General features: G+C 41.1%; 1 protein-coding gene across 1 annotated transcript; it reads right to left on the bottom strand.

The window, feature by feature from the left end:
* Positions 1 to 20,010: 20,010 nt before the first annotated feature.
* On the bottom strand, positions 20,011 to 20,478 carry LOC139449044 (high mobility group nucleosome-binding domain-containing protein 5-like). The gene is made up of 2 exons (XM_071230515.1): positions 20,363 to 20,478; positions 20,011 to 20,260 (listed from the first exon to the last, which is right to left on the bottom strand). The coding sequence occupies exons 1-2, from the start codon at positions 20,476 to 20,478 to the stop codon at positions 20,011 to 20,013; spliced, it is 366 nt and encodes a 121-aa protein (XP_071086616.1).
* Positions 20,479 to 25,078: the final 4,600 nt, after the last annotated feature.

Genomic DNA, 25,078 nt, shown 5'->3' with positions numbered 1-25,078 from the left:
AAACAGATCAGTATAATAAAACATATCAGTATGACGAAACAGATCAGTATAATGAAACAGATCAGTATAATGAAACAGGTCAGTATGATGAAACAGATCAGTATGATGAAACAGATCAGTATAATAAAACATATCAGTATAATAAAACATATCAGTAAGATGAAACAGATCAGTATGATGAAACAGATCAGTATAATGAAACAGATCAGTATGATGAAACAGATCAGTATGATGAAACAGATCAGTATGATGAAACAGATCAGTACAATGAAAAAGATCAGTATGATGAAACAGGTTAGTAAAACAAAACAGATCAGTTATGCATGTGTACACAATAAATCTGTTTATCATATAATGGGTAGGTTTCTCGGCAGGATAAAGCCAACGGATAAAAACGATATCCGTTGGGGTCATGTGCGGATAGAGATGCAAATATCAAAGGTCAAGTAGGGACTACTTTCAGTGTTTATAAACAAACAGTCGCACTTGTCATTCGGCGATCGAGTCAGAATTAACCATCGTGAATCTGGATAAACTACAGGGATAATTGATACAATTATTAAAAAAACCAGTCTTATATAGTGAAAGTCAGTGTCGAACTGCGACGTAACTAAGGAATTTTATAAGTTTGGGCAACTTTGGAGATATAAATTTCGAAACAATTTTGCGAGGGCACTAGGCCTAGCCAAGCGGGATCAGAAGCCATGTCGATGCTTGTAGACCTCTGCGGCTTGAAACCTTTTCCACAAATAAAAATAGTTGTATTTGGCCGAAATATGTATGAATTGTTACCTTGTTTCGTTTTGGCACTGTGTATACATCTGACTATACTTCTTAACGTAATGACAGAACAGGCCGACTGTGAACAATCACTGGCCGTGATGTCTCATAGACTAGGGTTAGAGTAGCTTCCCTTTGACAAAGGGCAGTTACTCTAGCGGACAGACCGATGGATTGTCGCGAAAGGCAAGTTAAAACAATTGTTGTTTTGCGTATATGTTGCTTCGCCACTGTATAAGAAACAGATTTCAGTTTGAACTATATTGGCTACTGTCACTGTCCGACTGACACATCACCTACCCTGTGACGTAATAAATATTAATGCGCGCATTCCAGGAAAACTCGCAATGTTTAGGTAATGTTTGTGAGTGAGGGGAAGCGATTTTCAAGCACAGAATTGAAGAATGACATTATATGATAAAGAGGTTATCACGCTTGTGTGTTTAGGGATGGTAAATATCCTGTATTAGGAATAAACACAATGTATTTAGCTCGCCAAGGCTCGCTAAATACAATGTTTATTCCTAATGCAGGATATTTACCATCCCCAAACACACTCGCGTGATAACCTCTATTTACTGATGATTCTTTCTTATTCAATGTGTTTATTAGTGTTTACACCTTATTACGATGGTATGATGGTATGCAACAGTTGACTCAATCAATGGGATGTTTTTGGGAGAATTATTAGAAAATGACCGGAAAACTAATGCTGACATTATTTCCAAATTTTGTAAGAGTGTTCGTTTGCCTAAGGAAGCCCTTGCTTAACCATAATAACTTTCATGTTGAGATACACATGTAATTAAAACCCACAATGTAAATAGGGCGAAAATCCTTGGAATGTTTAAGAATTTCAGCCAATCACGGCGGCCATCTTGAAATTTCTTGTTGGTCAAGTACATAACATATATTTGTTAATACATATGTTTAATTATTTTATTTCTGATAAAAAAAAGTCTTATACACAAGGTTAGAGTTGTCCGTTTATTTTGTGGAATGTGAAAAAAATGTAACAAGCCTTGAAAATTAAGTTGTGAGTCTATTTCAAAATCTAATGACTGTAATGCGTTTGTAAGATTGATCGGGTGTGCAACATTAGTGTTTGTATTGGAAAGGGTTCCATTCATTGGAAATACAACGAGGTGGCCTAGCTTTGGTAACTTGTGTCCCAAAGCCCGTGTTTTAAACTGTATAAATGATATTGTTATGCCCAAGTATGTTTGACAAATATGTTTTTATTATAACTTGGCATTCATGTCTCACTTGTGTATATATCAAATTGTTCTCTTCGCTAAATCGCTAAAAAATGTTGAATTTTAACTCACTCACTCACTCACTCATTGGATAGAGCACCAACATTTTTTATCAGTGAGGGTAATTTGTCATCATGTCCAGATCTTGGCTCCCGTACTATATAGTGTCAGCTTTGACATCCATAGGACTGCGGTAGCTCGCATAAATTCATCTGCCCATATCTTAACTGTTGAATGTGAAAGGCCGTGTGTGTTTTTTTGCTAGATGTGTTGTAATATTGTCACTATATAATCTGCTTGCCAAATAAATGTATACATGTTTGATAGTGTCCAGAAATGAAATGGTTGTCAGATGGAGAGAAATGAACAAATGAAGGAATGATTTTTTAAATTTTCCCCAGAATGTATATCCTAAGATGCACTACATTTCTGTTATTTCTCAGGTCAAATGCATAGTAGTATTGTCATAAATAGGTGCATTATTAACACAAGGCATATATATATATGTTCATAGACAGATATGTACACAAGTGAGAGTTATTGCCATACAGTATTTGTAAAGAAGGGATAACCTAATACATTTTCCATGTAATGATAATAATTAGTGCATTTATAATGCGCCAGATTCCATTCACCGAGTGGATGCTCATAGCGCTACATTATGATTATTATTCCGTTCAATGGATCAGTGAGCACTCGAGTTCAATGGATCAGTGAGCACTCGACTTTCAGTCTCAGCTCCCTGGGGAGTATACAACCGTAAGCTGCTAATAAGGTGCTAGAAGGTCAACATCTACATTACCATGTCATCCTACCGGGTACCCACTCACTGCTGGGTGAACAGAGGCACATTTCGAACAAAGTCACTTGCCTAAGGAGACATCACAAGTGGTACATGTGCTTCAGTGTGGGGCAGGACCGAAGCCCTAGAAACTCTCAGGAGTCATGCTGCTGAACGTGGTCACCTATCCAACTACTCTCCGAGACCGACGTTGCTTAACTTCACCTGATTTGTGAGCTGTGCACAGGACCACGTGCCACCACACCTATTTCAGATTTTTTTAACAGAATATTAGTGATATGCTTAGTGATATGTATTTAAAATGAGCCCCAGAATAGTGCAAAAACATGATTCTCTTCGGGAAGCTCAACGTTTCATCTAGTTTGCATGTTTATACTAGCTCTTCCCTGTCAATTTAGGCATCTGCGGTAGGAACCACCGCGCACTGAGTGGGCGGAGCTTATACGATATATAGCTTATATGCTAATACATAAATTTCATTGGTTAATGCGTAAACGGGTGGTGTCATGTAAACACCCGCCCACATGGGCGTTTCACAAGAAGGACGTAAGTTTTAATGGTAATAAATACCCATTAAACCGTTCCATGACTGTTCAACAAACGGGTAGGTCTTTGTTTTCAAAACCTACTTGCCATGTCGTCTTCACATCTTCATAAAATGATACCGTTGAATGTCCTCGATTTATGTCTTTCTTCCAGTCCAACACACATATTAGTTCTGCCCTATTCTCTGGACGAGAACGAGACACGTTTGTCGTGATGAATAAAAGCAGTGTTTATGTATAAATCCAACACTACGCATAACGGCACCAAAGGTAATCCTCTGGTACACGTTATAATTGAAGTTTATGAATAGGATTACACACAATATTCACGGCAATCGGTGATTTCAACAGTACATGTTTTTCCTTACGTTAACTCGTCTTGCCTTCATCTGGAATCTGGATGTCATCGATCGGGAAAACCCTGGTAATGGTCAAAATATTTTCAAGTGATGAAATTAGTATTTTTGTCGTTCCCGTCACATGTTTGTATTGCCCAGTAGCAATGTGTATTGGCAAAGTCACCCATGTCCGAAAGCTTCTGATGCCGAAGTCACTCGATCCTTGAAACTTTGCGGATCCCATGGCAGTGACCCAGAGTCCCTGTTGATTGGCATGCCAAGTGTCATCTGCATAAGGCCATCCATATCTTTTATATGTTTCTCACCTCAAACCTCAACTAACTAGAGAGCGGGCGGACGAAATATAATATGTAATTTATAAAGAAACAACTTTCAATAATTGTTTAAATTATTTTAGAACATTTTAGAATAAGTTTAAAACACTTGGTACTAGAATTTAGTCCATAAATTAATTTAGTTTGTAGATCGAGTCGCTTCGGAATATGTGTATTGGGGTTTTCGTTTATTTTAAGTACAAAATTATCTAGTATACCTAATGTAAGTCAAAACATCTGGTATATTTCGATACTTATTTATCAGTTGATTATATGCATTGTTATGTTGATACACGTGACATATTCATATATTGTCGTCAAGCTAAGGAATATTGGCGCAACTTCTGGTGCCTAAAATTAGGCCTCTTCCTAAACACTAGTTGAAAAATCTGTGTAATAATTTAAGTTTATTAAGTTATAAATATAATCTGATTATTGTGTGGTACCGATCTAACTGTTGAATGCAAATGACCAAAACTAAACTAATATCTGTAATTTTTGGATTGAACTGAAAGAATCTTGTTTTCAATTTCGCATTTATGTACCGTCACTGTTACATTAACCGAAACTGTTATTCTGCTGCTGTTCTACCGTAAATATATATACCTCAATACACTTTTTGACCACATGTGCATTGAATGTGTCACATGTACACATGACCACGTGCTTTGCTATTTATAGCGCTACCGTAAATAAGCTCCGCCCACTGTGATTGATGCAGACGCCAGACACGATCGATTCGATTTTTTTATGATAAAACTACGGAAAATTTATTGACTTATATCTTGATATGGAGCCATTTGTTGTATGTCAGTCAAGTTGATACGAAGTTTGACGGTCAATGGTGATCTCGTTTACGTACGGTTTTCAAAAAGCTTCTCCCGACACTCGGTTGTGTTACAATGTCAGTCATTGGTCGTAACTGAAACACCGCCACCTTGCGGGCTATTAATAGTCAGACTGGGGCTTTAAATATGTTAATATCTCCTCGATCGCATAGGTAATTTTGACCAGCACAATAGTTTCACCAGTTCATGTGACTATCACATTACACGCTACAATAAGGCTGCATTCCCGAACCATAGGGGAAATATTGCTCCATGTCAATGTTAAGTTCTAATTCGGATTAATTATAGTATATTGTACCAAAATCATCCGTCATTGGGCGGGGTCTGGGTTCACATGGATTACAGTGAAGTCATGCATTATCACTATTATTATTATTATCACTCTCTATTGCTGTCGGAGATGATAACTAGGTCACGGAGTAAGCCGAGTTGACCCGAATGCATCCTCATTTATCAGATTACAAATGTCACAATGGATGGCAAAATTTTATTTCCTGATAAACCTTTATCGTTGTTTTTGTCTGCTTATATCCTTCATTTTCACATTTAATTAAATGAGCATACTTGGCTTGATAACAAATCCCTCTACACATCGACATGTTGAACAGGCTCGCTAATCCTCACGAAAGTCCTCAATCGGGATCGTTTACAGTGACAAACTTCAGCTGAAACAGTGATTATTAATTGAGCCTTGCATGATACATGATGTTTATGTAGACATGCCCTGGGGAGAGGGAAAAACCAAGTGGGAGAAGCCCCATACTTTCCATGAACCTTAGGAAACGCTCGTAAAATATCTGTTGCTGGCATACGGATCTTGAAAAGGACATTCTAAAAACCAGCGAGGCTTATCAACACCTCTGTAGCCTCGTGGTACACTCACTGGGCTACAGATATGAAGGTTGCGAGTTAGATCCTCGGGAATATAAAGAAAACAATTGTCATTTGATTTTACATTTCATTACATGTTACAATCTGAACGGAAGTTATAATAATAAAATACCCCGGACATTATATAAAATCCCTGGAACATTACAACGTCCTTGTTTATGAGATTTAACCCGACTGATAAGTAAAACCTCACAATTGGTTTTAATGACTACAGAAAGAAGTCTCTTACTTAATAGCGATCCCAATGAATAGGTTTATAATTCTAATTTATGACCTTAACGATTGCGTGTATCGATGCTCATGATGTCAATCGGCCCGTGAAGATTCCGGGGTAGAATAGGGTAGAATAGGTCTTCAGCAACCCATGCTTGCCGTAAACGGTGACTATGCTTGTCGTAAAAGGCGACTAAAGGGATCGGGTGGTCAGGCTTGCTGACTTGGTTGATGCATGTCATCGATCCCAATTGCGTGGATCGATGCTCATGATGTCAATCACTGGATTGTCTGGTCCAGACTCGATTATTTACAGACCGCCGCCATATGGCTGGAATATAGCTGAGTGCGGCGTTAAACAACCAACCAACCAACCAAGCATGATGTCAATCACTGGATTGTCGGGTCCCGACTCGATTATTTACAGACCGCCGTCATATGGCTGGAATATTGCTGAGTGTGGCGTTAAACAACAAACAAACAAACAAACAACAGTCATATTTGTCTTCAGAAACAAGGAGAGACATTGGGAAACCCCTATTTCAACATACTGCGTTATTTGTTCCTGATGGGCGACCTCAGTGCATGTATCGGGTTTATCGTGACATAACACACCCTTGTTTTGAACTTTTACAACAGACGCAGTCTCAACATGGGAATAGCATCTCTCATTTCCTCCATACTCCTGGGCCTACTGCTCCTCCACATCCTCATCCAAAGAAGCATGTCCACGGGGACGCACTTCAAAGCCCTGATGGGATGTGAACACGACAGCATCTCCCCCGACAACGTCCTCACCACGGTGGCCGTCTCCAGGCCCTGCCAATGTGCCATGACCTGCCTGCGAACCAAAAACTGTCTCGCCTTCAACATTTGTGGACGCCATGACCCTGTGATAAAGTGCGGGCTGATTTCGTCCATCCAGTCCCAGTGCTCCGATCTCACACATCAGACAGACTGTTCCTACTTGCAAAAGCTTGGGGTAAGGCCAAAAAACACAACAAAGCCAGCAATAACCTTTGACCTGCTACTGACCTACCGGGCAACCTCGTGGGTGAAAAGTTACATTTTGACTTCTCATTATATTTTAAACCGGCAGTATCTTGGGACCACAAAATACAACTGATAAGGTTCAATTCATATCTATTATAGAGACAGATGGCATCATGCATTTGGACTCATTTTCTGCAAAGTCTAATTTTTAGGCTTATGACTGTTTATGTAATAATTGCAGTTTTTAGATACAATGTCTGATTAATTGAAAGAAGACTGTTCATAAGCTAGTTGCAAAAGCTTGGGGTAAGGCAAAATAAGAACAACACCTGCAAAAACCTTTGACCTACAACTAACCTACCTTACAAAAGAAAATAAGAAAGAATACACTTGAAAATTGGACCCGTGAAGATACGGGGTAGAATAGGTCTTCAGCAACCCATGGTAGCCTAGTGGTTAAAGTGTTTGCTCGTCACGCTGAAGGCCTGGTGGTTCGATTCCCCCTATTTTTTCAGCTGAACAATTACCTTGTCTCTGCATGTGTTTGTGACTTGTGCGACCTGCGCGGCTGAGATTTTTATTGGGAAATATAATACATTAACCCAGAAACACCTCCTCCGTCACCCCCCCCCCCCCCCCCCCCCCCTTCCGCATACAAGCCCTTGAAGTATCTGGTTTTGCAGCTGTAGCTGACAAAATATCCAGTCCCCATACCAAGTCCCAGCCAGTCACCCATCAAGCCGTCCCGGGCCGAATATCAAATGGTCTGTCTCTAATGGAAAGGGTGTTTTCGCTTTTACTTAAAACGGTGAATACACAACAAAAGTGTATTCACGGCTGATGGAGGAACGTAGGGTATACAAACCCAATGTATTGCCATTGTTATAAAATATTGTGTCACAGAATGCATAACTATTAAAACAGTTTTTACAGTAAAATATGCCTTCAATAGTTAATTCTACTGAACATCATTCAAAGGTTTTGTGTATTTTCACAGGACCCTTGCCAGAACGGTGGTACCTGGCTGAACCCTACCTGCAGGTGCGTGGATGGATTTGCAGGTGTCTACTGTGAGAGATACATCCGCAGTGAGTAGTTTATTTCCCCAAGTTTATTTCCACAGAAAAACTCCTTTAGTGCGGCCACCCCGCTTTCCGGACAAGTATAGTTCGGTCGTCAGGGGACATTTGTTCGTCCATAAATCCTGACAATTTCACTGGCAATAATACTGGATTAACGAGGTTTCAATGTAAAACATCTTGTTTGTTTGTTTGTTTATTTGTGTGTTTGTTTTGTTTGTTGGATAACGCTGGTCTGTAAATAATCGAATCTTGACCAGACAATCCAGTGAATAACATCATGAGCAGCGATCAGCACAATTGGGATTGATGACATGCATCAACCAAGTCAGCGAGCCCGACTACCCGATCCCGTCAGTCGCCTCTTACGACAGGCACAGTCGCCTGGACCAGACAATCTAGTGATTGATATTGTGAACAACATCCCATGCCGTCGGTGTACAATGACACACAATCGACCGTGTCGCCGAGTTTGACCACCCGATCCATTTAGTCGCCTCTTGCGACCATCCTAGGTTTGACCACCCGATCAATTTAGTCGCCTCTTGCGACCATCCTAGGTTTGACCACCCGATCAATCTAGTCGCCTCTTGCGACCATTCTAGGTTTGACCACCCGATCCATTTAGTCGCCTCTTGCGACCGTCCTAGGTTTGACCACCCGATCCATTTAGTCGCCTCTTGCGACCATTCTAGGTTTGACCACACGATCCATTTAGTCGCCTCTTGCGACCATTTTAGGTTTGGCCAACCGATCAATTTTGTCGCCTCTTGCGACCATCCTAGGTTTCACCAACTGATCAATTTAGTTGCCTCTTGCGACCGTCCTAGGTTTGACCAACTGATCAATTTAGTCGCCTCTTGCGACCATTCTAGGTTTGACCGCCCGATCCATTTAGTCGTCTTTGGCGACCGTCCTAGGTTTGACCACCCGATCAATTTAGTCGCCTCTTGCAACCATTCTAGGTTTGACCACCCGATCCACTTAGTCGCCTCTTGCGACCATTTTAGGTTTGACCAACTGATCAATTTAGTTGCCTCTTGCGACCGTCCTAGGTTTGACCAACTGATCTATTTAGTTGCCTCTTGCGACCATCCTAGGTTTGACCACCCAATCCATTTAGTCGCCTTTTGCGACCATCCTAGGTTTGACCACCCAATCCATTTAGTCGCCTCTTGCAACCATTCTAGGTTTGACCACCCGATCCATTTAGTCACCTTTTGCGACCATTCTAGGTTTGACCACCCGATCCACTTAGTCGCCTCTTGCGACCATTTTAGGTTTGACCAACTGATCAATTTAGTTGCCTCTTGCGACCGTCCTAGGTTTGACCAACTGATCTATTTAGTTGCCTCTTGCGACCGTCCTAGGTTTGACCACCCAATCCATTTAGTCGCCTTTTGCGACCATCCTAGGTTTGACCACCCAATCCATTTAGTCGCCTCTTGCGACCATCCTAGGTTTGACCACCCGATCCATTTAGTCGCCTTTTGCGACCGTCCTAGGTTTGACCACCCAATCCATTTAGTCGCCTTTTGCGACCATCCTAGGTTTGACCACCCAATCCATTTAGTCGCCTCTTGCGACCGTCCTAGGTTTGACCACCCGATCCATTTAGTCGCCTCTTGCGACCATCCTAGGTTTGACCACCCGATCCATTTAGTCACCTTTTGCGACCATCCTAGGTTTGACCAACTGATCTAATTAGTTGCCTCTTGCGACCGTCCTAGGTTTGACCACCCAATCCATTTAGTCGCCTCTTGCGACCATCCTAGGTTTGACCACCCGATCCATTTAGTCACCTTTTGCGACCATCCTAGGTTTGACCAACTGATCTATTTAGTTGCCTCTTGCGACCATCCTAGGTTTGACCACCCAATCCATTTAGTCACCTTTTGCGACCATCCTAGGTTGATGTGGTGCTTGAACGAGTGGTGAGTGAATGAGTGAATGAATGAATGAGCGGATAAAGAGTGAAAGAGTGAGTGAGTATGTTTTTACACTGCTTTAGGCAATATTCCGGCAATTTCACGTTAGGGGAAACTAGGAATTTACTTTACAGATTGTACTAGTGGGGAATCGAACCTGAGACTTGTGTGTGACGAGTAGGTTCGTCTTCTATCCATCTTTGATGCAAAACACACGTTGATGTGTTAGAAATACTTGTTGACTTCTCAACTGTTTAAGCTACTTCCTGGCCATTACAAACAAACAATAAAGTGTTTTTCAGAATACCAAACAGGACCCACCAAAAGATAAGGGACCTCATTGGTGAAAAATCACATTATATTTTAAACCTGCAGTATCTTGGGACCACAAAAATACAACTGATAAGCTGCAATTCATAATATTATTTATTAAAGAGACATGTGACATCGAGCATTTGGACTCATTTTCTGCAAAGTCCTATAAAGACTTATAATAATTGCAGGTTTTAGATACGATGTCTGACGTCACAACACAATTGTATCCTACTAGCACGCCTTTTCCTGGTGGGTCACATATTATTATTAATTATAAATTATCACATGTGACACCAGACATTGATTTCAGCGTCATTTCTATATTCCAGTGACGTATCGGTTTGCGGCATTTGACTGACAGGTTGATCGGTCTGTTCTAAACCATCTTCCCACGGCAAGAGAATTAACTGACTTTTAAAGTGCAGTGTCAACCCTAGCCGAACTAGGCTGGAATTACTGGGCTCGATCGTAGCACCACCAGTGGCTATTACCAGTTATGTCCCTTCTATGCCTCTCCAATGGACCAATCAGAATCCACCTCTCGTATCACTTGCGTTTGCTTCACACAAAATGGTGGCGCCCGGTCAGGACGATCTGGTCGATAATCAAGATCTATATTGTGATAAAACGGGTCTTATATCGCGAAATGCATCAAATCACGGGAGCACCTTGATTAAACACGGTGCACATGCTTTGCAAATCCTGCAATCGACCGAAATTTGCACAACAGGATTTCGATTTCGGTGCGCGATTTTGATTGGACTATGCATAGACTCGTTAGTCCAGCCATAACTCCATAATACCAGCCTAGTTCGGCAAGGGTGGAAACTGGACTTTTATAGTCAGTTAACTCTCTTGCCTCGGGAAGATGGTTCTAAACAGGAACCTGCATTCGGCTTTAGGCCATATAGTAAAGACTTTTTTTTATCTCATCAGGTTTTAAAAAACGGGTTAGAAGGCACCATAAAATTCCCCCCTTATTAAATAAGCATTTGTTCTACAGAAATAAAAATGATTATTGGATTGAATGACTGAGTGTGGTTTAAAGCCGCTTTTAGCCATATTCCTGCAATATCACTTTGGGGGACACCAGAAATGGGCTTCAAACATTGTAACCATGTCTGGAATCGGACCCGAGCCTTCAACGTACGAGCGAACGCTGTAACCACAAGCGCACCCAATCATATTAGAAGTTGAGAGTATATTTTGCCTATAAATCAGGCATGAATAAACAAGGACTTCAGTTTATTTCTTGCATATTAATGTTTCCATAAAATATGTACCAACACACTCGGGGCTTCGAAACCTCGCTGATATTCCAGAAGCACAAACAGATATTGTCGGTTGTTAGGCAACATAATGAGTGGAATGGAACACTCTAAAAATGCAAAGAACCGAAATTGGTATGCAAAACGACAAACCTAAAAAACTTACTAGTCAGTTGGTGATGACAAAAAATGCCTACCAACGCATTGCAAATGATATAATTGAGATCTCGTCTCTTAAAACATTCAGTTGTCCTCGGTAAACCTCGGCGGTTTCATTTTTAATAAGGAACTCAAAACAGCCGAGATGGTTTGGGTGTGAAGCAAGTCCGAACAGGGCCCGACCGTGGCCACTCGTGTAATTCCGGGGCAAAGCGTCAGGTCACGACAGGTCACGGAAAGACCCGAGGGGGGATGAAGGGCCCTTGTCATCATAACTGATAACATCAAGTAAGACGTGATTATTTAAGTGGGACTGTTTCAAACACACATAACTAACTGTATTTAATCATATGTGATCTCACTTTATTTGTCACCAGGTTAGAATTGGTCTTCAGCAACCCATGCTTGTTGTAAGAGGCGACTCAATCAGCAATAGTCTTGCTACATGACGACGGTCTGTAAATATTCGCATCTGGACCAGACAGTCAAGTGATTGATATTGTGAACAACATTCCATGCCGTCGGGGTACAATGACACACAATCGACCGTTTGACCACCCAATCAATTTAGTTGCCTTTTGCAACCGTTCTAGGTTTGACCACCCGATCCATATAGTTTTCTTTTGCGACCATCAAAGGTTGCTTGGGTGTGTAAATGAGTGGTGAGTGAGTGAGTGTATTTAACTAACTGTATTTATTAATGTGATCTCATTTCATTGGTCACCGGGTTAGAATTGCTCTTCAGCAATCCATGCTTTTTGTAAGAGGCGACTAACGGGATCGGGTGGTCAGACTCGCTGACATGATTGATGCATGTCATCGTATCCCAATTGCGTAGACCGTTGCTCATGCTAGTCACCGTATTATGTATGCATGACAGGTGGCCTGTGGCTTGGTGCGTCAATCAGCAATCCTTAATTACAAAATGGCGTTCACCATCACAATAAACGGACAGGCCAATCTGTGACACTTAATTATCTTATAATACTTTTATTGTGTGACGTCAGTGCGCCATCTGTGCTTGACGTAAGACAAAATGCAAAATCACTTTAAATTTTATTATAAAAGTCTTCTTTTGAATGACCGTCCTCAAATAATTGTATATTATTATATATTTTATGATCCTCCCCCAAGAGAGTGTCATATTCTTTGGCGACCCTCCCCTGAATTCCTCTTCCCGGAAACAATAATTGCAATCTCGCAGCAGCCACATGACAAACTAGACGTAGATGGGTAACGTTATTGCATTATCAAACTAAATGTTTGAAAAAAAAATGATTTTCAAAACTTTTTTTTTTTAATTGTTTTTTTCACATTGTTTTCATTCTTTTTTTAGGCTGCAAAGAAGGAAAGGACCTCGGCATCTCGACCGGTGCCTACTACTACATCCAACCATTCCGTTCCCCCGTGGCCTACAGACTGTACTGCAATCTAGAGTACGCCAGCACCGCGTACGCCTTCGTCAGGCGCAACCCCCCTTACTACGGCTCCGTCAACTACGATGCAAAATGGAAGAACTACAAAAAAGGCTGGGGTAGCGTGGACTCTGCTGAGTACTTCGTCGGCCTTGAAACAATGTATCAGTTGATGAAATACGAAGCGTTTCAGTTACACGTATACGGCTATTACGAAAATGGCAATAAAATCATCAACTTCTATTATTCCAATTTCACCATACAGTCACAGAAGGACAACTACCGAATGGACTACCTACATGGCTTTAACGATAGTCAGACAGGCGATGATGGACTGGGCGGCGAGAGACCACGTGACTTCTGTACAAAGGACCGAGATTGTGGAGCATGCGCAGCAAGCCAAGGGGGTGGCTGGTGGTACACTTCCGGATGTGGGGGTTCACCTCTGATGTCATCGATCAGCAATTTCGTATGGCCAGTAGATGGCGCTGGCGTGGAGTTGCTAAAGGTCATTTTTCAATTGGATCATATGGCCTATTATGAGTAATAAAGTCCCTTGTGATTATCAATGAGATGTCTGCTGGTATACTTGAAGTATATCAGATTTTCGAATTAACACAACATGTATTGAATAAACATACAGATTATTCCCCCAATTAATACACACGAGTCAGTGTTAGACACACTTTCATGTGGCCACCGAGGGGCGTGGTTATTCTCTCGCCTCTTTAGATCTCTAGTAGAGAGAGCCAATAATTCAGACTCGATACATTACAATACTTGTGCAACCACATATTTGGTGGAATTCTTCCATAAGTTGTCTGTGCTTGGGAAGTGTTGTAAATGTATCAGTCGGACGGTACGGAGACTGGCGGACGTGGCAAGTACTCTGGAGCCGCTTCACTTGCTAACTCCGTGAATGTCGCCGATCTCGCTGTAAAGACCCCCTTTAGCAAAGAATCACAAAACATGGACCTCTGGAGATAGTGACCGCGAACGCTGAGGTGGTCAAGACAGCTGTTAATCAATTGTCACCAGTTCATGTCTCGGGAATCGATATTGCGAAATCAAATCAAAATCATCTAAAACATCTCATGCCCGACTTCTGTCCCTGAAAACTCGTTCTCTTCTGATAGTATTTTTGTTTAAAATATCTAAAAGGAATGCATGTGTCGCCATAATGGTTTGAAATTGCGATGTCGTAACTACTTTAGGAGAGCCCTATGTCTGTCGTGGATTTAGGGTGATTTTACGACACAGCGTAAACTAAGAGGGCATTGTGAAACGGCCAAAAAATTATGACATGGTTTACGACGTGGTTTAGGAGGTCGTAGCGCTAAGAGCGAGTGAGTGAGTATGGTTTTACGCCGCTTTTAGCAATATTCCAGCAATATCACGGCGGGGAACACCAGAAATTGGCTTCAGACATTGTACCCATGTCGGGAATCGAACCCGGGTTTTCGGTGTGACGAGCGAACACTTTAACCACTAGGCTACCCGACCGTTCCGTAGCGCTAAGAGGCTTTTGTGAAATCGCCCCCAGAAACTTGTGATCGAGGGTTAAAATCCCGCTTCGCCCGGATTGTGTTTCTAAGTTTGTCAGCACCATATCCCTGATCGTGGGTTTATGGTAAACGTCTGTGACCTGTGACTTTGTGATATAACTTGAATACTGTTTAAAGCAGCGTTAAACCCAACTCACTCACTCACTCACTGGTACGACTGCTGTACTGTCTGGATAAACAGGGTTTCTTTGATGTGTTTTTTATCTTTTTATTTTGTGTTGTTTAACGCCGAACTCCGCACTATTCCAGCTGTGCGACGGCGGTCTGTAAATTATCAAGTCTGGAACAGACAATCCAGTGATTGACATCATGAGCATCGATCCACGCAATTGGGATACGATGACATGCATCAACCAAGTCCGCGAGTCTGACCACCCGATCTAATTAGTCGTCTCTTACGGCGAGCATAGTTGCCTTTTTGTGAAATTGAAGAGAATCTCTTGTTACCTTTCTATTATATTTTACAATATGATGGCATTACAAGTTAACAATTTAATACAAACATCCTCTGCAAGTCAACGAGCCCGACCAAGGGACCCGGTTAGTCGCCTCTTACGACAAGCATGGGTTGCTGAAAATCTATTCTACCCTGATCTTCACGGGTATTTACTGCAGTGCTTCATGAGGATCGATATCTGAAACACTGGAGAAAAAACAAAACTGAAACTAAATTGTCCTTTGGTTTAAACCAGTAAAATCAAGTGTTGGATAGTAAGGATGGATGACATAACATTGGGCTGAGAATCTAATTTAAAAAATTGTTCGGGTCATCCTTAAACAGAAAAAAAACATTGCATGTTTTGAAGCAGTGACGGGGCAAAGTCTGTCTTCAACGAAAAATACCTCCGACCCCCCAATATTATATGTTTTGTCCCTCTATAAATGTTAAATTATTGTCTCTTTCTTTCATCTTTTCATAGACAATGTCAAATATTGTGTTAAACAACGACATTTTATAGTAACGGTCACAATACTGTTGGACTTAGGTATTTAGTTTACAAAAAACACTCACTGAATTTCACATTGAATAAGTGCAAACATAATCTTTGTGTATATTTTTTGGTACCATTTTGATGTTTCAACAGGGAAATATTGTGTCTATTGTATGTGTACGGGGAACTGTAGTGAAGCCCTATTGATTATTTAATGCTCAAGTTTGAAATTCTGTTGTTCCTTTTGCACTGACTCTGTTCACCGATTGTTGAACTATGGTCGGTATGTCTGCTATGGACTTAGTATCTTACTGTGATTAAAACGCTGCAGAGGAAAACAAATAGTTTTTATTGTATTTTCCGTTAATTTCGAAACCTCCACTCAGATCAGTTAGGTTCTTTCAAAGTAAATATGTGAAAGGTTAACTATTGTTTGAGGATAACAAAAAAATACATAATGGCCTACAATAGCGTTAGTTTTACTTATTTCTTTTTTTTAAGAATTCAGGTAATTTTCCTTGCTCAGAGTAAACTGCAACAGCGTCCACGCTGGTCAGTTTTCTAAGTCAGATTTAAAGATTTATTGGATATAGTTGTATATATAAGTTATACAAAAAACAATATGTAAAGCGCACCGAAAGGCTTCTATTTGGCCAGTCTGCTCTGATTTCGGAATAAGTGCGTTTGTTCACACACAAGAGAAAAGTCGGGTCAATCATATGCAAATTAGGCCAAAGCAGTGGTGTAATGCTAAGTCATTACTGCGCCAGAGTGTGCTTGACACTGGTTGAACGACCTACAGACGAACAGAAGCCGGTGACGTTAGAAATGGCGATGATGACGTCATACTCTCTGTACTTAACAGTGACGCTTTATGTGGCAAATTTGCAGCTGAATTCGGCCAGGTAACTTGTCAAGTTTAGAGACTTTTTCTACTGTGATTAAAACGCTGCAGAGGAAAACAAATAGTTTTTATTGTATTTTCCGTTAATTTCGAAACCTCCACTCAGATCAGTTAGGTTCTTTCAAAGTAAATATGTGAAAGGTTAACTATTGTTTGAGGAAAACAAAAAAATACATAATGACCTATAAAAGCGTTAGTTTTACTCTTTTTTTAAAAAATATTCAGGGAAGCAGTGGTGTAATGCTAAGTCATTACTGCGCCGAAGTGTGCTTGACACTGGTTGAACGACCTACAGATGAATAGAAACCTGTCGGAAGAAATCGCGATGATGACGTCATACTCTCTGTACTTAACAGTGACGCTTTATGTGGCAAAATTGCAGCTGAATTCGGCCAGAAAACTTGTCAAGTTTAGAGACGTTTTCTGCAAGTGCATCAGTGTGTGAGAGATTAATTTGAAATTGAATTTAATAATCCGTAATTTGACTCCCAAATTGCATGTGAGGTGAGGTGAAATGGGGTTTAACGTCGCGTCCAAGATTATTGCACTTATATAGGGACATCCATGTACGTGTGTGTGTTTGTGTGGCTGCTTGTACTAGTCCGGACTGATGCCGATTTATAGTGCTAGCTCACTGAGATACCATGCCGCAGTTTAACATGAATACCCCACTCAGACACAGTATACTGACTCGGAGCCGACCAGTCCTTGTTTTAGCCCTTTAATGCGGAGCGCCAGACAGGGTAACAACAAGTACCATCCTTTAACGTCTTTTGGTATGACGCGGCCGGGGATCGAACCCCGGACCTTCCGCTCCCCGGGCGGACGCTGTACCACGGGACCACGGAGGCGGTAAGGGAGATCAACACTGAAACAAAAGGCTATGCAGATAGGCGATCCCAAATTGCATGATTTAATGCGACCTCTAAATGCTGTTTAAAAAGCCAGAGAAAGAGCAAGCACCTTCAGAATACAGAGGTCCGTTCCATAAAGCTGTCGTAACGCTGAGGTGATCGTAACTCCCATACTTTAACATAGCGTTACGACAGTCGATCGCGTGGTGGAACGGGCACAGTACCACAACGTCTCGCGAGGTCGATCTCAAAGGTAAGCCCGACAGCTAACCGACTGAGCCACGCCCAAACTGTTAAACAAACACCATACAATAGAGGTATCTGGTTAAACTGAGTGCAAATTTACCTGTTCATGCCTAAGACGTTACGGAACTGAACGGAAAGGGTCAAATAGGTGACGGACACATACGAAGGTTACAGGTAGGCATGCATAGTGACATGTCAACAACAAACAAGTCTAATGCTTTTATTTCTGAACCAAATGGCAATAATTTGAAGGTGTACAGATTGGTATAAGATGCTCTTTTGGGGAGGTTATCGCACGCGCATGCGCAAAATGTTCATTTCAACATAGTTGGAACTATTTCTCTGAAGGGCAAGACAAAGTTGAAAGTGGTTAGGTCACTGCAAACCTTTTAAAAATGACATTCAATCCCAAAAAGACACCAATCTCAAGAACGTCTGTCTCGTCGGCCTGAAGGTACGATCTACATATAGACGTTTGGGTCCTTTGTCCATGATCTCCCAGTTCACGTTTCTTCTTTCTCTATCTGGAACAACTTACATGTCGGAGGAGTGTCCCCATGTTGCAAAATGTAACCTATCGACAATCTCCAATTATAACTATTTGAACATACACTGCAACGTAGTATATGACACGGTGCAATAATGATTTTGCAAGTTTGCCACAGCACATTGCAGATCCCATCACACAAAAATATGAGAACTCGAATCACGGGAAAATGCTAATTATTATTCCGTTTATCATGCAAACAGTGTATACATTTTCAAGAGTACGTCTATTGCATGGCGCTTTATGCCAGAACACTTAACTGAATACCAACGCAAAATTGCATTATTAAACATGGGCCTCCAGAAAGGTGTGCCGGTTTATCACCATGAAACAGTCGGTAGGCTCGCGACTGGGCAAAGTGTGCGAGAAGATTTGACGATCTTTGATGTTTTCCAAATTCCTTGGCTTCTTCTGTTGAAGTTCCGTTATATAAGAAAGGGAACCCAACCAATCCAGACAACAATAGGGGTATATCACTGATGAGTATCTTTGTAAAGTTATTTTTACACCAATTCTTAATACATGTAACAGGATTTTATTTTGGGCAAATATGCACGATAAGCCACACGAATCTCAGGATCCGCTACGGACAGCATCTTTGCCTTATATGCCTTAATCCAAATTGGGGAATTGTAGTATTTAGAAGGGTGGGTTGACAACTACACTTGAAAAATGGTCCTTTCAAGAAAAATCAATTAATGTTGTTAATGGCTACACATACATTGGATTGTTTTTTTCTCACACAATGAATTTTAATGAGTCAACATTAGATCTGTCTCCACTGGGTAAAAAAGCTTTGATTCAAGTAATTGTTGTTTGTTTTAAACTTGGAAATATTCCCCCAAATGTCCTTTAAAGTTTTTCGATACAACTACAACCTATTTTTCGTTATGCCTCCAATGTATGTAGATTCCTCAGATATGATTATCTGGAAGAAATACACCTCTTGGCGTGTAAAACATATCTTGGTTTGTGGCCCTCTATTAATGTAAATATTTATTTTTACAAACGTCAGGAAAATGACATGGTTGAGTTGTCTGATTTAGTCAGGATTAATGATCAATGAAGGTAGAAAAAAAAAGAGAGAACATGGATAATTATGTAAAAAAGGTATAGAAAATGAAATTCACTTTTTACACAAAAGCGACAAAACCCTTTTCTATATTCATAAGAAATCTCTGTTTCTATTATTTGTGATTTGAGAGCCAAATATACATGTGTATGTATATCAAAAAGTATTTACGTAAATCACCAGAAATTTCGTTCCCTTCCTTTGTGACCTCTTGAACTGATAGCGAGATTCTACACTTGTCACTTTGTTATAAGCATGCAGCTACCTTAAGAAATAACATTTTGAAAAATATTGTACATCCAAACAGATGTAATAGTGCATGTAATGTTTATTTGTGTAAGTTGCTGTATATTTAGTTAACTCTGTGACTTTAGTATGTGGGCCGGGGTCTATAATACAATAAATGTCTTTTTCTTCTTCTCCCCTTCTTCTTCTTCTTCTTCTTCTTCTTCTTCTTCTTCTTCTTCTTCTTCTTCTTCTTCTTCTTCTTCTTCTCCTCCTTCTCCTCCCTTCTTCTTCTCCTCCAACTCCATCTTCTTCTACTTCTTATTCATCTCCTTCTTTTTCTTCTACTCCCATTCTTCTTCTTCTCCCCTTCTTCTTCTCCTTCTCCTCCCCTTCTTCTTCTCCTTCAACTCCATCTTCTTCATCTCCTTCTTCTTCTCCCATTCTTCTTCTTCTCCTGCTTCTCCTTCTCGCCTTCTTCTTCTCCTCCTTCTCCTCCCCTACTTCTCCTCCAACTCCATCTTCTTGTACTTCTTCTCCATCTCCTTCCTCTTCTCCTCCTTCTTCTCCCCTTCTTCTTCTTCTCCTCCTTCTCCTCCCTTCTTCTTCTTCTCCTTCTCCTCCCCTTCTTCTTCTCCTCCAACTCCATCTTCTTCTACTTCTTCTTCATCTCTTTCTTCTCCCATTCTTCTTCTCCTCCTTCTCCCCCTTCTTCTCCCCTTCTTCTTTTTCTCCTTCTCCTCCCTTCTTCTTCTCCTCCAATTCCATCTTCTTCTACTTCTTCTTCTCCTTCTCCTCCCCTTCTTCTCCTCCAACTCCCTCTTCTACTTCTTCTCCATCCTTTTCTTCTACTTCTTTTTCTTCTTCTTCTCATCCTTCTTCTCCCTTCTTCTCCTTCTCCTCCCTTCTTCTTCTCCTCCAACTCCATCTTCTTCTACTTCTTCTTCATCTCCTTCTTCTTCTCCCATTCTTCTTCTTACGCTTCTCCTTCTCCTCTCTTCTTCTTCTCGCCTTCTTCTTCTTCTCCTCCTTCTCCTCCCTTCTTCTCCTCCAACTCCATCTTCTTCATCTTCTCCATCCTTTTCTTCTCCTCCTTTTCTTCTTCTCCTCCTTCTCCTCCCCTTCTTCTCCTCCAACTCCATCTTCTTCTTCTTGTTCTTCTCCTCTTCTTCTTCCCCTCCTTCTCCTCCAACTCCATCTTCTTCTACTTCTGCTTCTCCTCCTTCTTCTCCCTCCTTCTTCTCCTCCTTCCCCTCCCCTTCTTCTTCTCCTGAACTCCATCTTCTTCTACTTCTTCTTCATCTCCTTCTTCTTCTTCCACGCGCAATATTTCGGGTGTGTTGGGGCGTTTTGGTTTTGGAACTAGCAGTCGCTGATCCTGCTTCTTACGATCGATCATTACATTTAAATGTCACGATACCCTTCTTTTGAGGAGAGTGTATGACATGTACGAATAGTAAGTCAGTGTGGCATAACCGATCTGCCCTCATTAAACAGGTAGTGATCAGTGTAGAGCAGATGGTATCGTTTATAAAATACAATCTTCCTTATCGCATGAAGCAATCACAGCTGAGTACATATGTATTGATTTCGAGCAAACATATAATATATAACATACTATTTAAATGAGTAAATTCAGAACCGTATAAAGTGTGCAGTGGAGAGCAGTGTCCCATTCTGTTACCTTCTATCCTCTATGATCAGCCTTTCTCGATTTTCAATTCGAACTGTGTTGTGTGCCCAAACCTTTAACAGATGAACGAAAAGTGGACATCAATTATTTTGAGCAGTATGTAAAATGAACAGCTCAAGAGAACACAACAGCATATTCTGGCTATTGATCACTAGCAAATGAAGTTTGGCAACATACACAACCGTTTGAGTCACTTGCGATTGGCTCTTGGTGGCAATCACCCGGTTGTCTGATCCAGACACTTGCCATTGTGTTCAGGTCGCAAATCAGGGGAAGTTATGCAACGTTTTACAAAGCTTGATATTGTACGAGAGTCCCAATCATAGTGCTTAAACTTACAATGAACACAACTGCATGTAACACAATCACTCCCACATAACACAGTAAAGAATGTAGCCTCTAACATTGTGTGTGTGTGGTGTGTGTGCGTGTATGGTGTGTGTGTGCGTGCATGCGTGCTTGTGCGTGTGTGTGCGTGTGTGTGTGTGTGATGTGTGGTGTGTGTGTGGTGTATGTGTGCGTGCATGCGTGCTTGTGCGCGCGCGCGTGTGTGTGCGTGTTAATATGTCGTAGAAAGGAGTCCCATGCATGAGTGTCAGTGTGAAGCTTTTGTTCGAAAACGTGAAGCCGCTTGCCAAGTGTTTTTGTGTGGTGTGGTGTGGTGTGGTGTGTGCGTGTGTGTGAGGTATGTGTGCGCGCACGTGTGTGTGCGTGGTGTGTGTGTGTGGTGTGGTGTGTGGTGTGCGTGTGGTGTGTGTGGTGTGTGTGTGTGTCTGTCGTATGGTGAGGTGTGCGTGTGTGTGTGTGTGTGCGTGCGTGCGTGCGTGCGTGTGTGTGTGTGTGTGTGTGTGTGTGTGTGTGTGTGTGTGTGTGTGTGTGTGTGTGTGTGTGTGTGTGTGTGTGTGTGTGTTAATATGTCGTAGAAAGGAGCCCCAATGCATGGGTGTCAGTGTGAAGCTTTTGTTCGAAAACGTGCAGCCGCCAAGTGTTTGGGTGTGGTGTGGTGTGGTGTGGTGTGGTGTGGTGTGGTGTGTGTGTGCGTGTGTGTGTGTGTGAGGTGTGTGTGTGTGGTGAGCGTGTGTGGTGTGTGCGTGTGTGTGTGTGTCGTGTGGTTAGGTGTGTGTGTGCGTCCTGTGTGCGTTCGTGTGTGTGTGTTTGTTAATATGTCGTAGAAAGGAGCCCCATGCATGAGTGTCAGTGTGAAGCTTTTTTTCGAAAACGTGCAGCCGCATGCCAAGTTTGTACAGACTGTACGGCTGACGACAAAACAGGAAATTCGTGTGAACTTATATTTTATTTATATTTCACAAGTCCCTTCTAAAATAACAATGACATGATAAAAATGAAACTGTGTGTGTGACCTTCGTGAAAACATTACATCGAGGAAGAATATCATATAAACATATTTATTGCCATAAAGTGGAGGGATTTTTGTTTATTTTGAATGCCTCTCCCAAACATGAAACATATATAAATATACAATGTATTGAAAGCGACATGAGAAATAGCATACATTATATTAATGACATTAAAGTAACTTGGTGTAAGTGTTTTATCACACGATTTTCTTTCGTAACTACAGCTACGTTATTATTTACATCCAGCACAGCAACATCACATCGAACATTGCTTTAAAAAACAAAAAGAAAACCCCTTTAAAAACTCAGCCCAAATATCAGCAAGAAGAATAAGCTTTGTTATAGTCGTTATATGTGAATTGCCATTTAAAATTTAAGTTAAATCGTAGTCTTTTTACAAGATGAATATCGTTGCTTATTGTGTGAATGTAATGATCGTATATCTTTATTTCTGTATTGGAGACTACAGGCCCATGTTCATAGAAAGGAGATAAGTGATTAAGGCAAGCGCATTTGTGACAATTATTGATTTGACAGTGACAAGTTGATAATCGTATACTCCGAGTTTGGTCACCTATTTGGCTATATTCCTTTGTACAAACTGATCATTACAGTTTAGTAGCCTTTTAAGCCAAATTACACGCTAACTGCTATGATATGTGAATCATTATTCACAAAGTGGGTAATTCTCACACGAAGAAAAACTGAAAATATATGTTTATGGTAATGATAATTGTTTTTTTTTGGATAAATTACATGTAAACTGTATTTGATGAACTGACAAAAATTCAATCTTAATTTTTATTAAGAATAGTTCTAATAAGGGTTTAATGTCAAACTAGTTCGAAAAAGTCCATGCTGTTGGCCATATTTGCCGCCCTCACCCGACGAGCCGTAGCCATCTATCCGGACAATCCCAGCAAAGACATTCAGCTTCTTAAACATTTTCATCGCCCATAATGGATGTACCAAACATCTGGCGGAGAAAACCCTACGGAAAACACAAGAAACCCAGCAAAAAGACCCCGTTTCCAAGACCAAACCAGTCCCATCACCCATCCTCGTCATCATCCCACACCAAGGCAGTCACAGTCACAAGATCAGTAGCATGCTCACCAAATCAGCCAACACAGGAGTGACTTTCACTTTCACAGGACACTGAAACACATGTTACACACCAATGGTTGTCCCACCCAGCCCAAACCAAACCCCAGGGTGTGTGTGCAACTGTGGACACAAATACTCCTGCCAAGACTAATCATACTGCTACCAGACTGTAGGTCATATAATCACAGGTGACTTTGTTGTTAACAATAACAACTTTCTTCAGTTATTCAAGTATGGACCATGATATCGTGAGTAGCCCTCTACCTATTTTGATCACTGCTTTAAAAGCATTGAATGTCTTTCAGAGTGGGTTAAGTCAGTGCGGGATGTTGTCAATGGTAGAACATACAAACTGAAAAGAGGAAACTGTATCGGAACAAACCAATTCTGTCCCAGCCAGCTGTCATCCAAAGACTGAATTGTAATAAACCCTTTCTGCCTGTCCCAACAAGTTGTCATCCAAAGTCTGAATTGTAATAAACCTATTGTGTCTGTCCCAACCAGCGGTCATCCAAAGTCTGAATTGGAATAAACCTATTTTGTCTGTCCCAACCAGCTGTTATCCAAAGTCTGAATTGGAATAAACCTATTGTGTCTGTCCCAACCGGCTGTCATCCAAAGTCTGAATTGGAATCAACCAATTTGTCTGTCCCAACAAGCTGCCATCAAACGTCTGAATTGGAATAAACCTATTTTGTCTGTCCCAACCAGCTGTCATCCAAAGTCTGAATTGGAATAAACCTATTGTGTCTGTCCCAACCAGCTGTCATCCAAAGTCTGAATTGGAATAAACCTATTATGTCTGTCCCAACCAGCTGTCATCCAAAGTCTGAATTGGAATAAACCTATTTTGTCTGTCCCAACAAGCTGCCATCAAACGTCTGAATTGGAATAAACCTATTTTGTCTGTCCAAACCAGCTGCCATCCAACGTCTGAATTGGAATAAACCAATTTTGTCTGTCCAAACCAGCTGTTATCCAAAGTCTGAATTGGAATAAACCTTTTTTGTCTGTCCAAACCAGCTGTCATCCAAAGTCTGAATTGGAATAAACCTATTGTGTCTGTCCCAACCGGCTGTCATCCAAAGTCTGAATTGGAATAAACCTATTGTGTCTGTCCCAACCGGCTGTCATCCAAAGTCTGAATTGGAATAAACCTATTTTGTCTGTCCCAACCAGCTGCCATCCAAAGTCTGAATTGGAATAAACCTATTGTGTCTATCCCAACCAGCTGTCATCCAAAGTCTGAATTGGAATAAACTTATTTTGTGTGTCCCAACCAGCTGTCATCCAAAGTCTGAATTGGAATAAACCTATTTTGTCTGTCCCAACCAGTTCTCATCCAAAGTCTGAATTGGAATAAACCTATTTTGTCTGTCCCAACCAGCTGTCATCCAAAGTCTGAATTGG

This window comes from Haliotis cracherodii, unplaced genomic scaffold, assembly GCF_022045235.1.
Source record: "Haliotis cracherodii isolate W230 unplaced genomic scaffold, xgHalCrac1.p SCAF_7, whole genome shotgun sequence".
In the NCBI taxonomy this organism is placed as follows: domain Eukaryota; kingdom Metazoa; phylum Mollusca; class Gastropoda; order Lepetellida; family Haliotidae; genus Haliotis; species Haliotis cracherodii.
The sequence above is the reverse complement of the archived record's forward strand: the minus strand, read 5'-3'. Positions and strand labels throughout refer to the sequence as shown.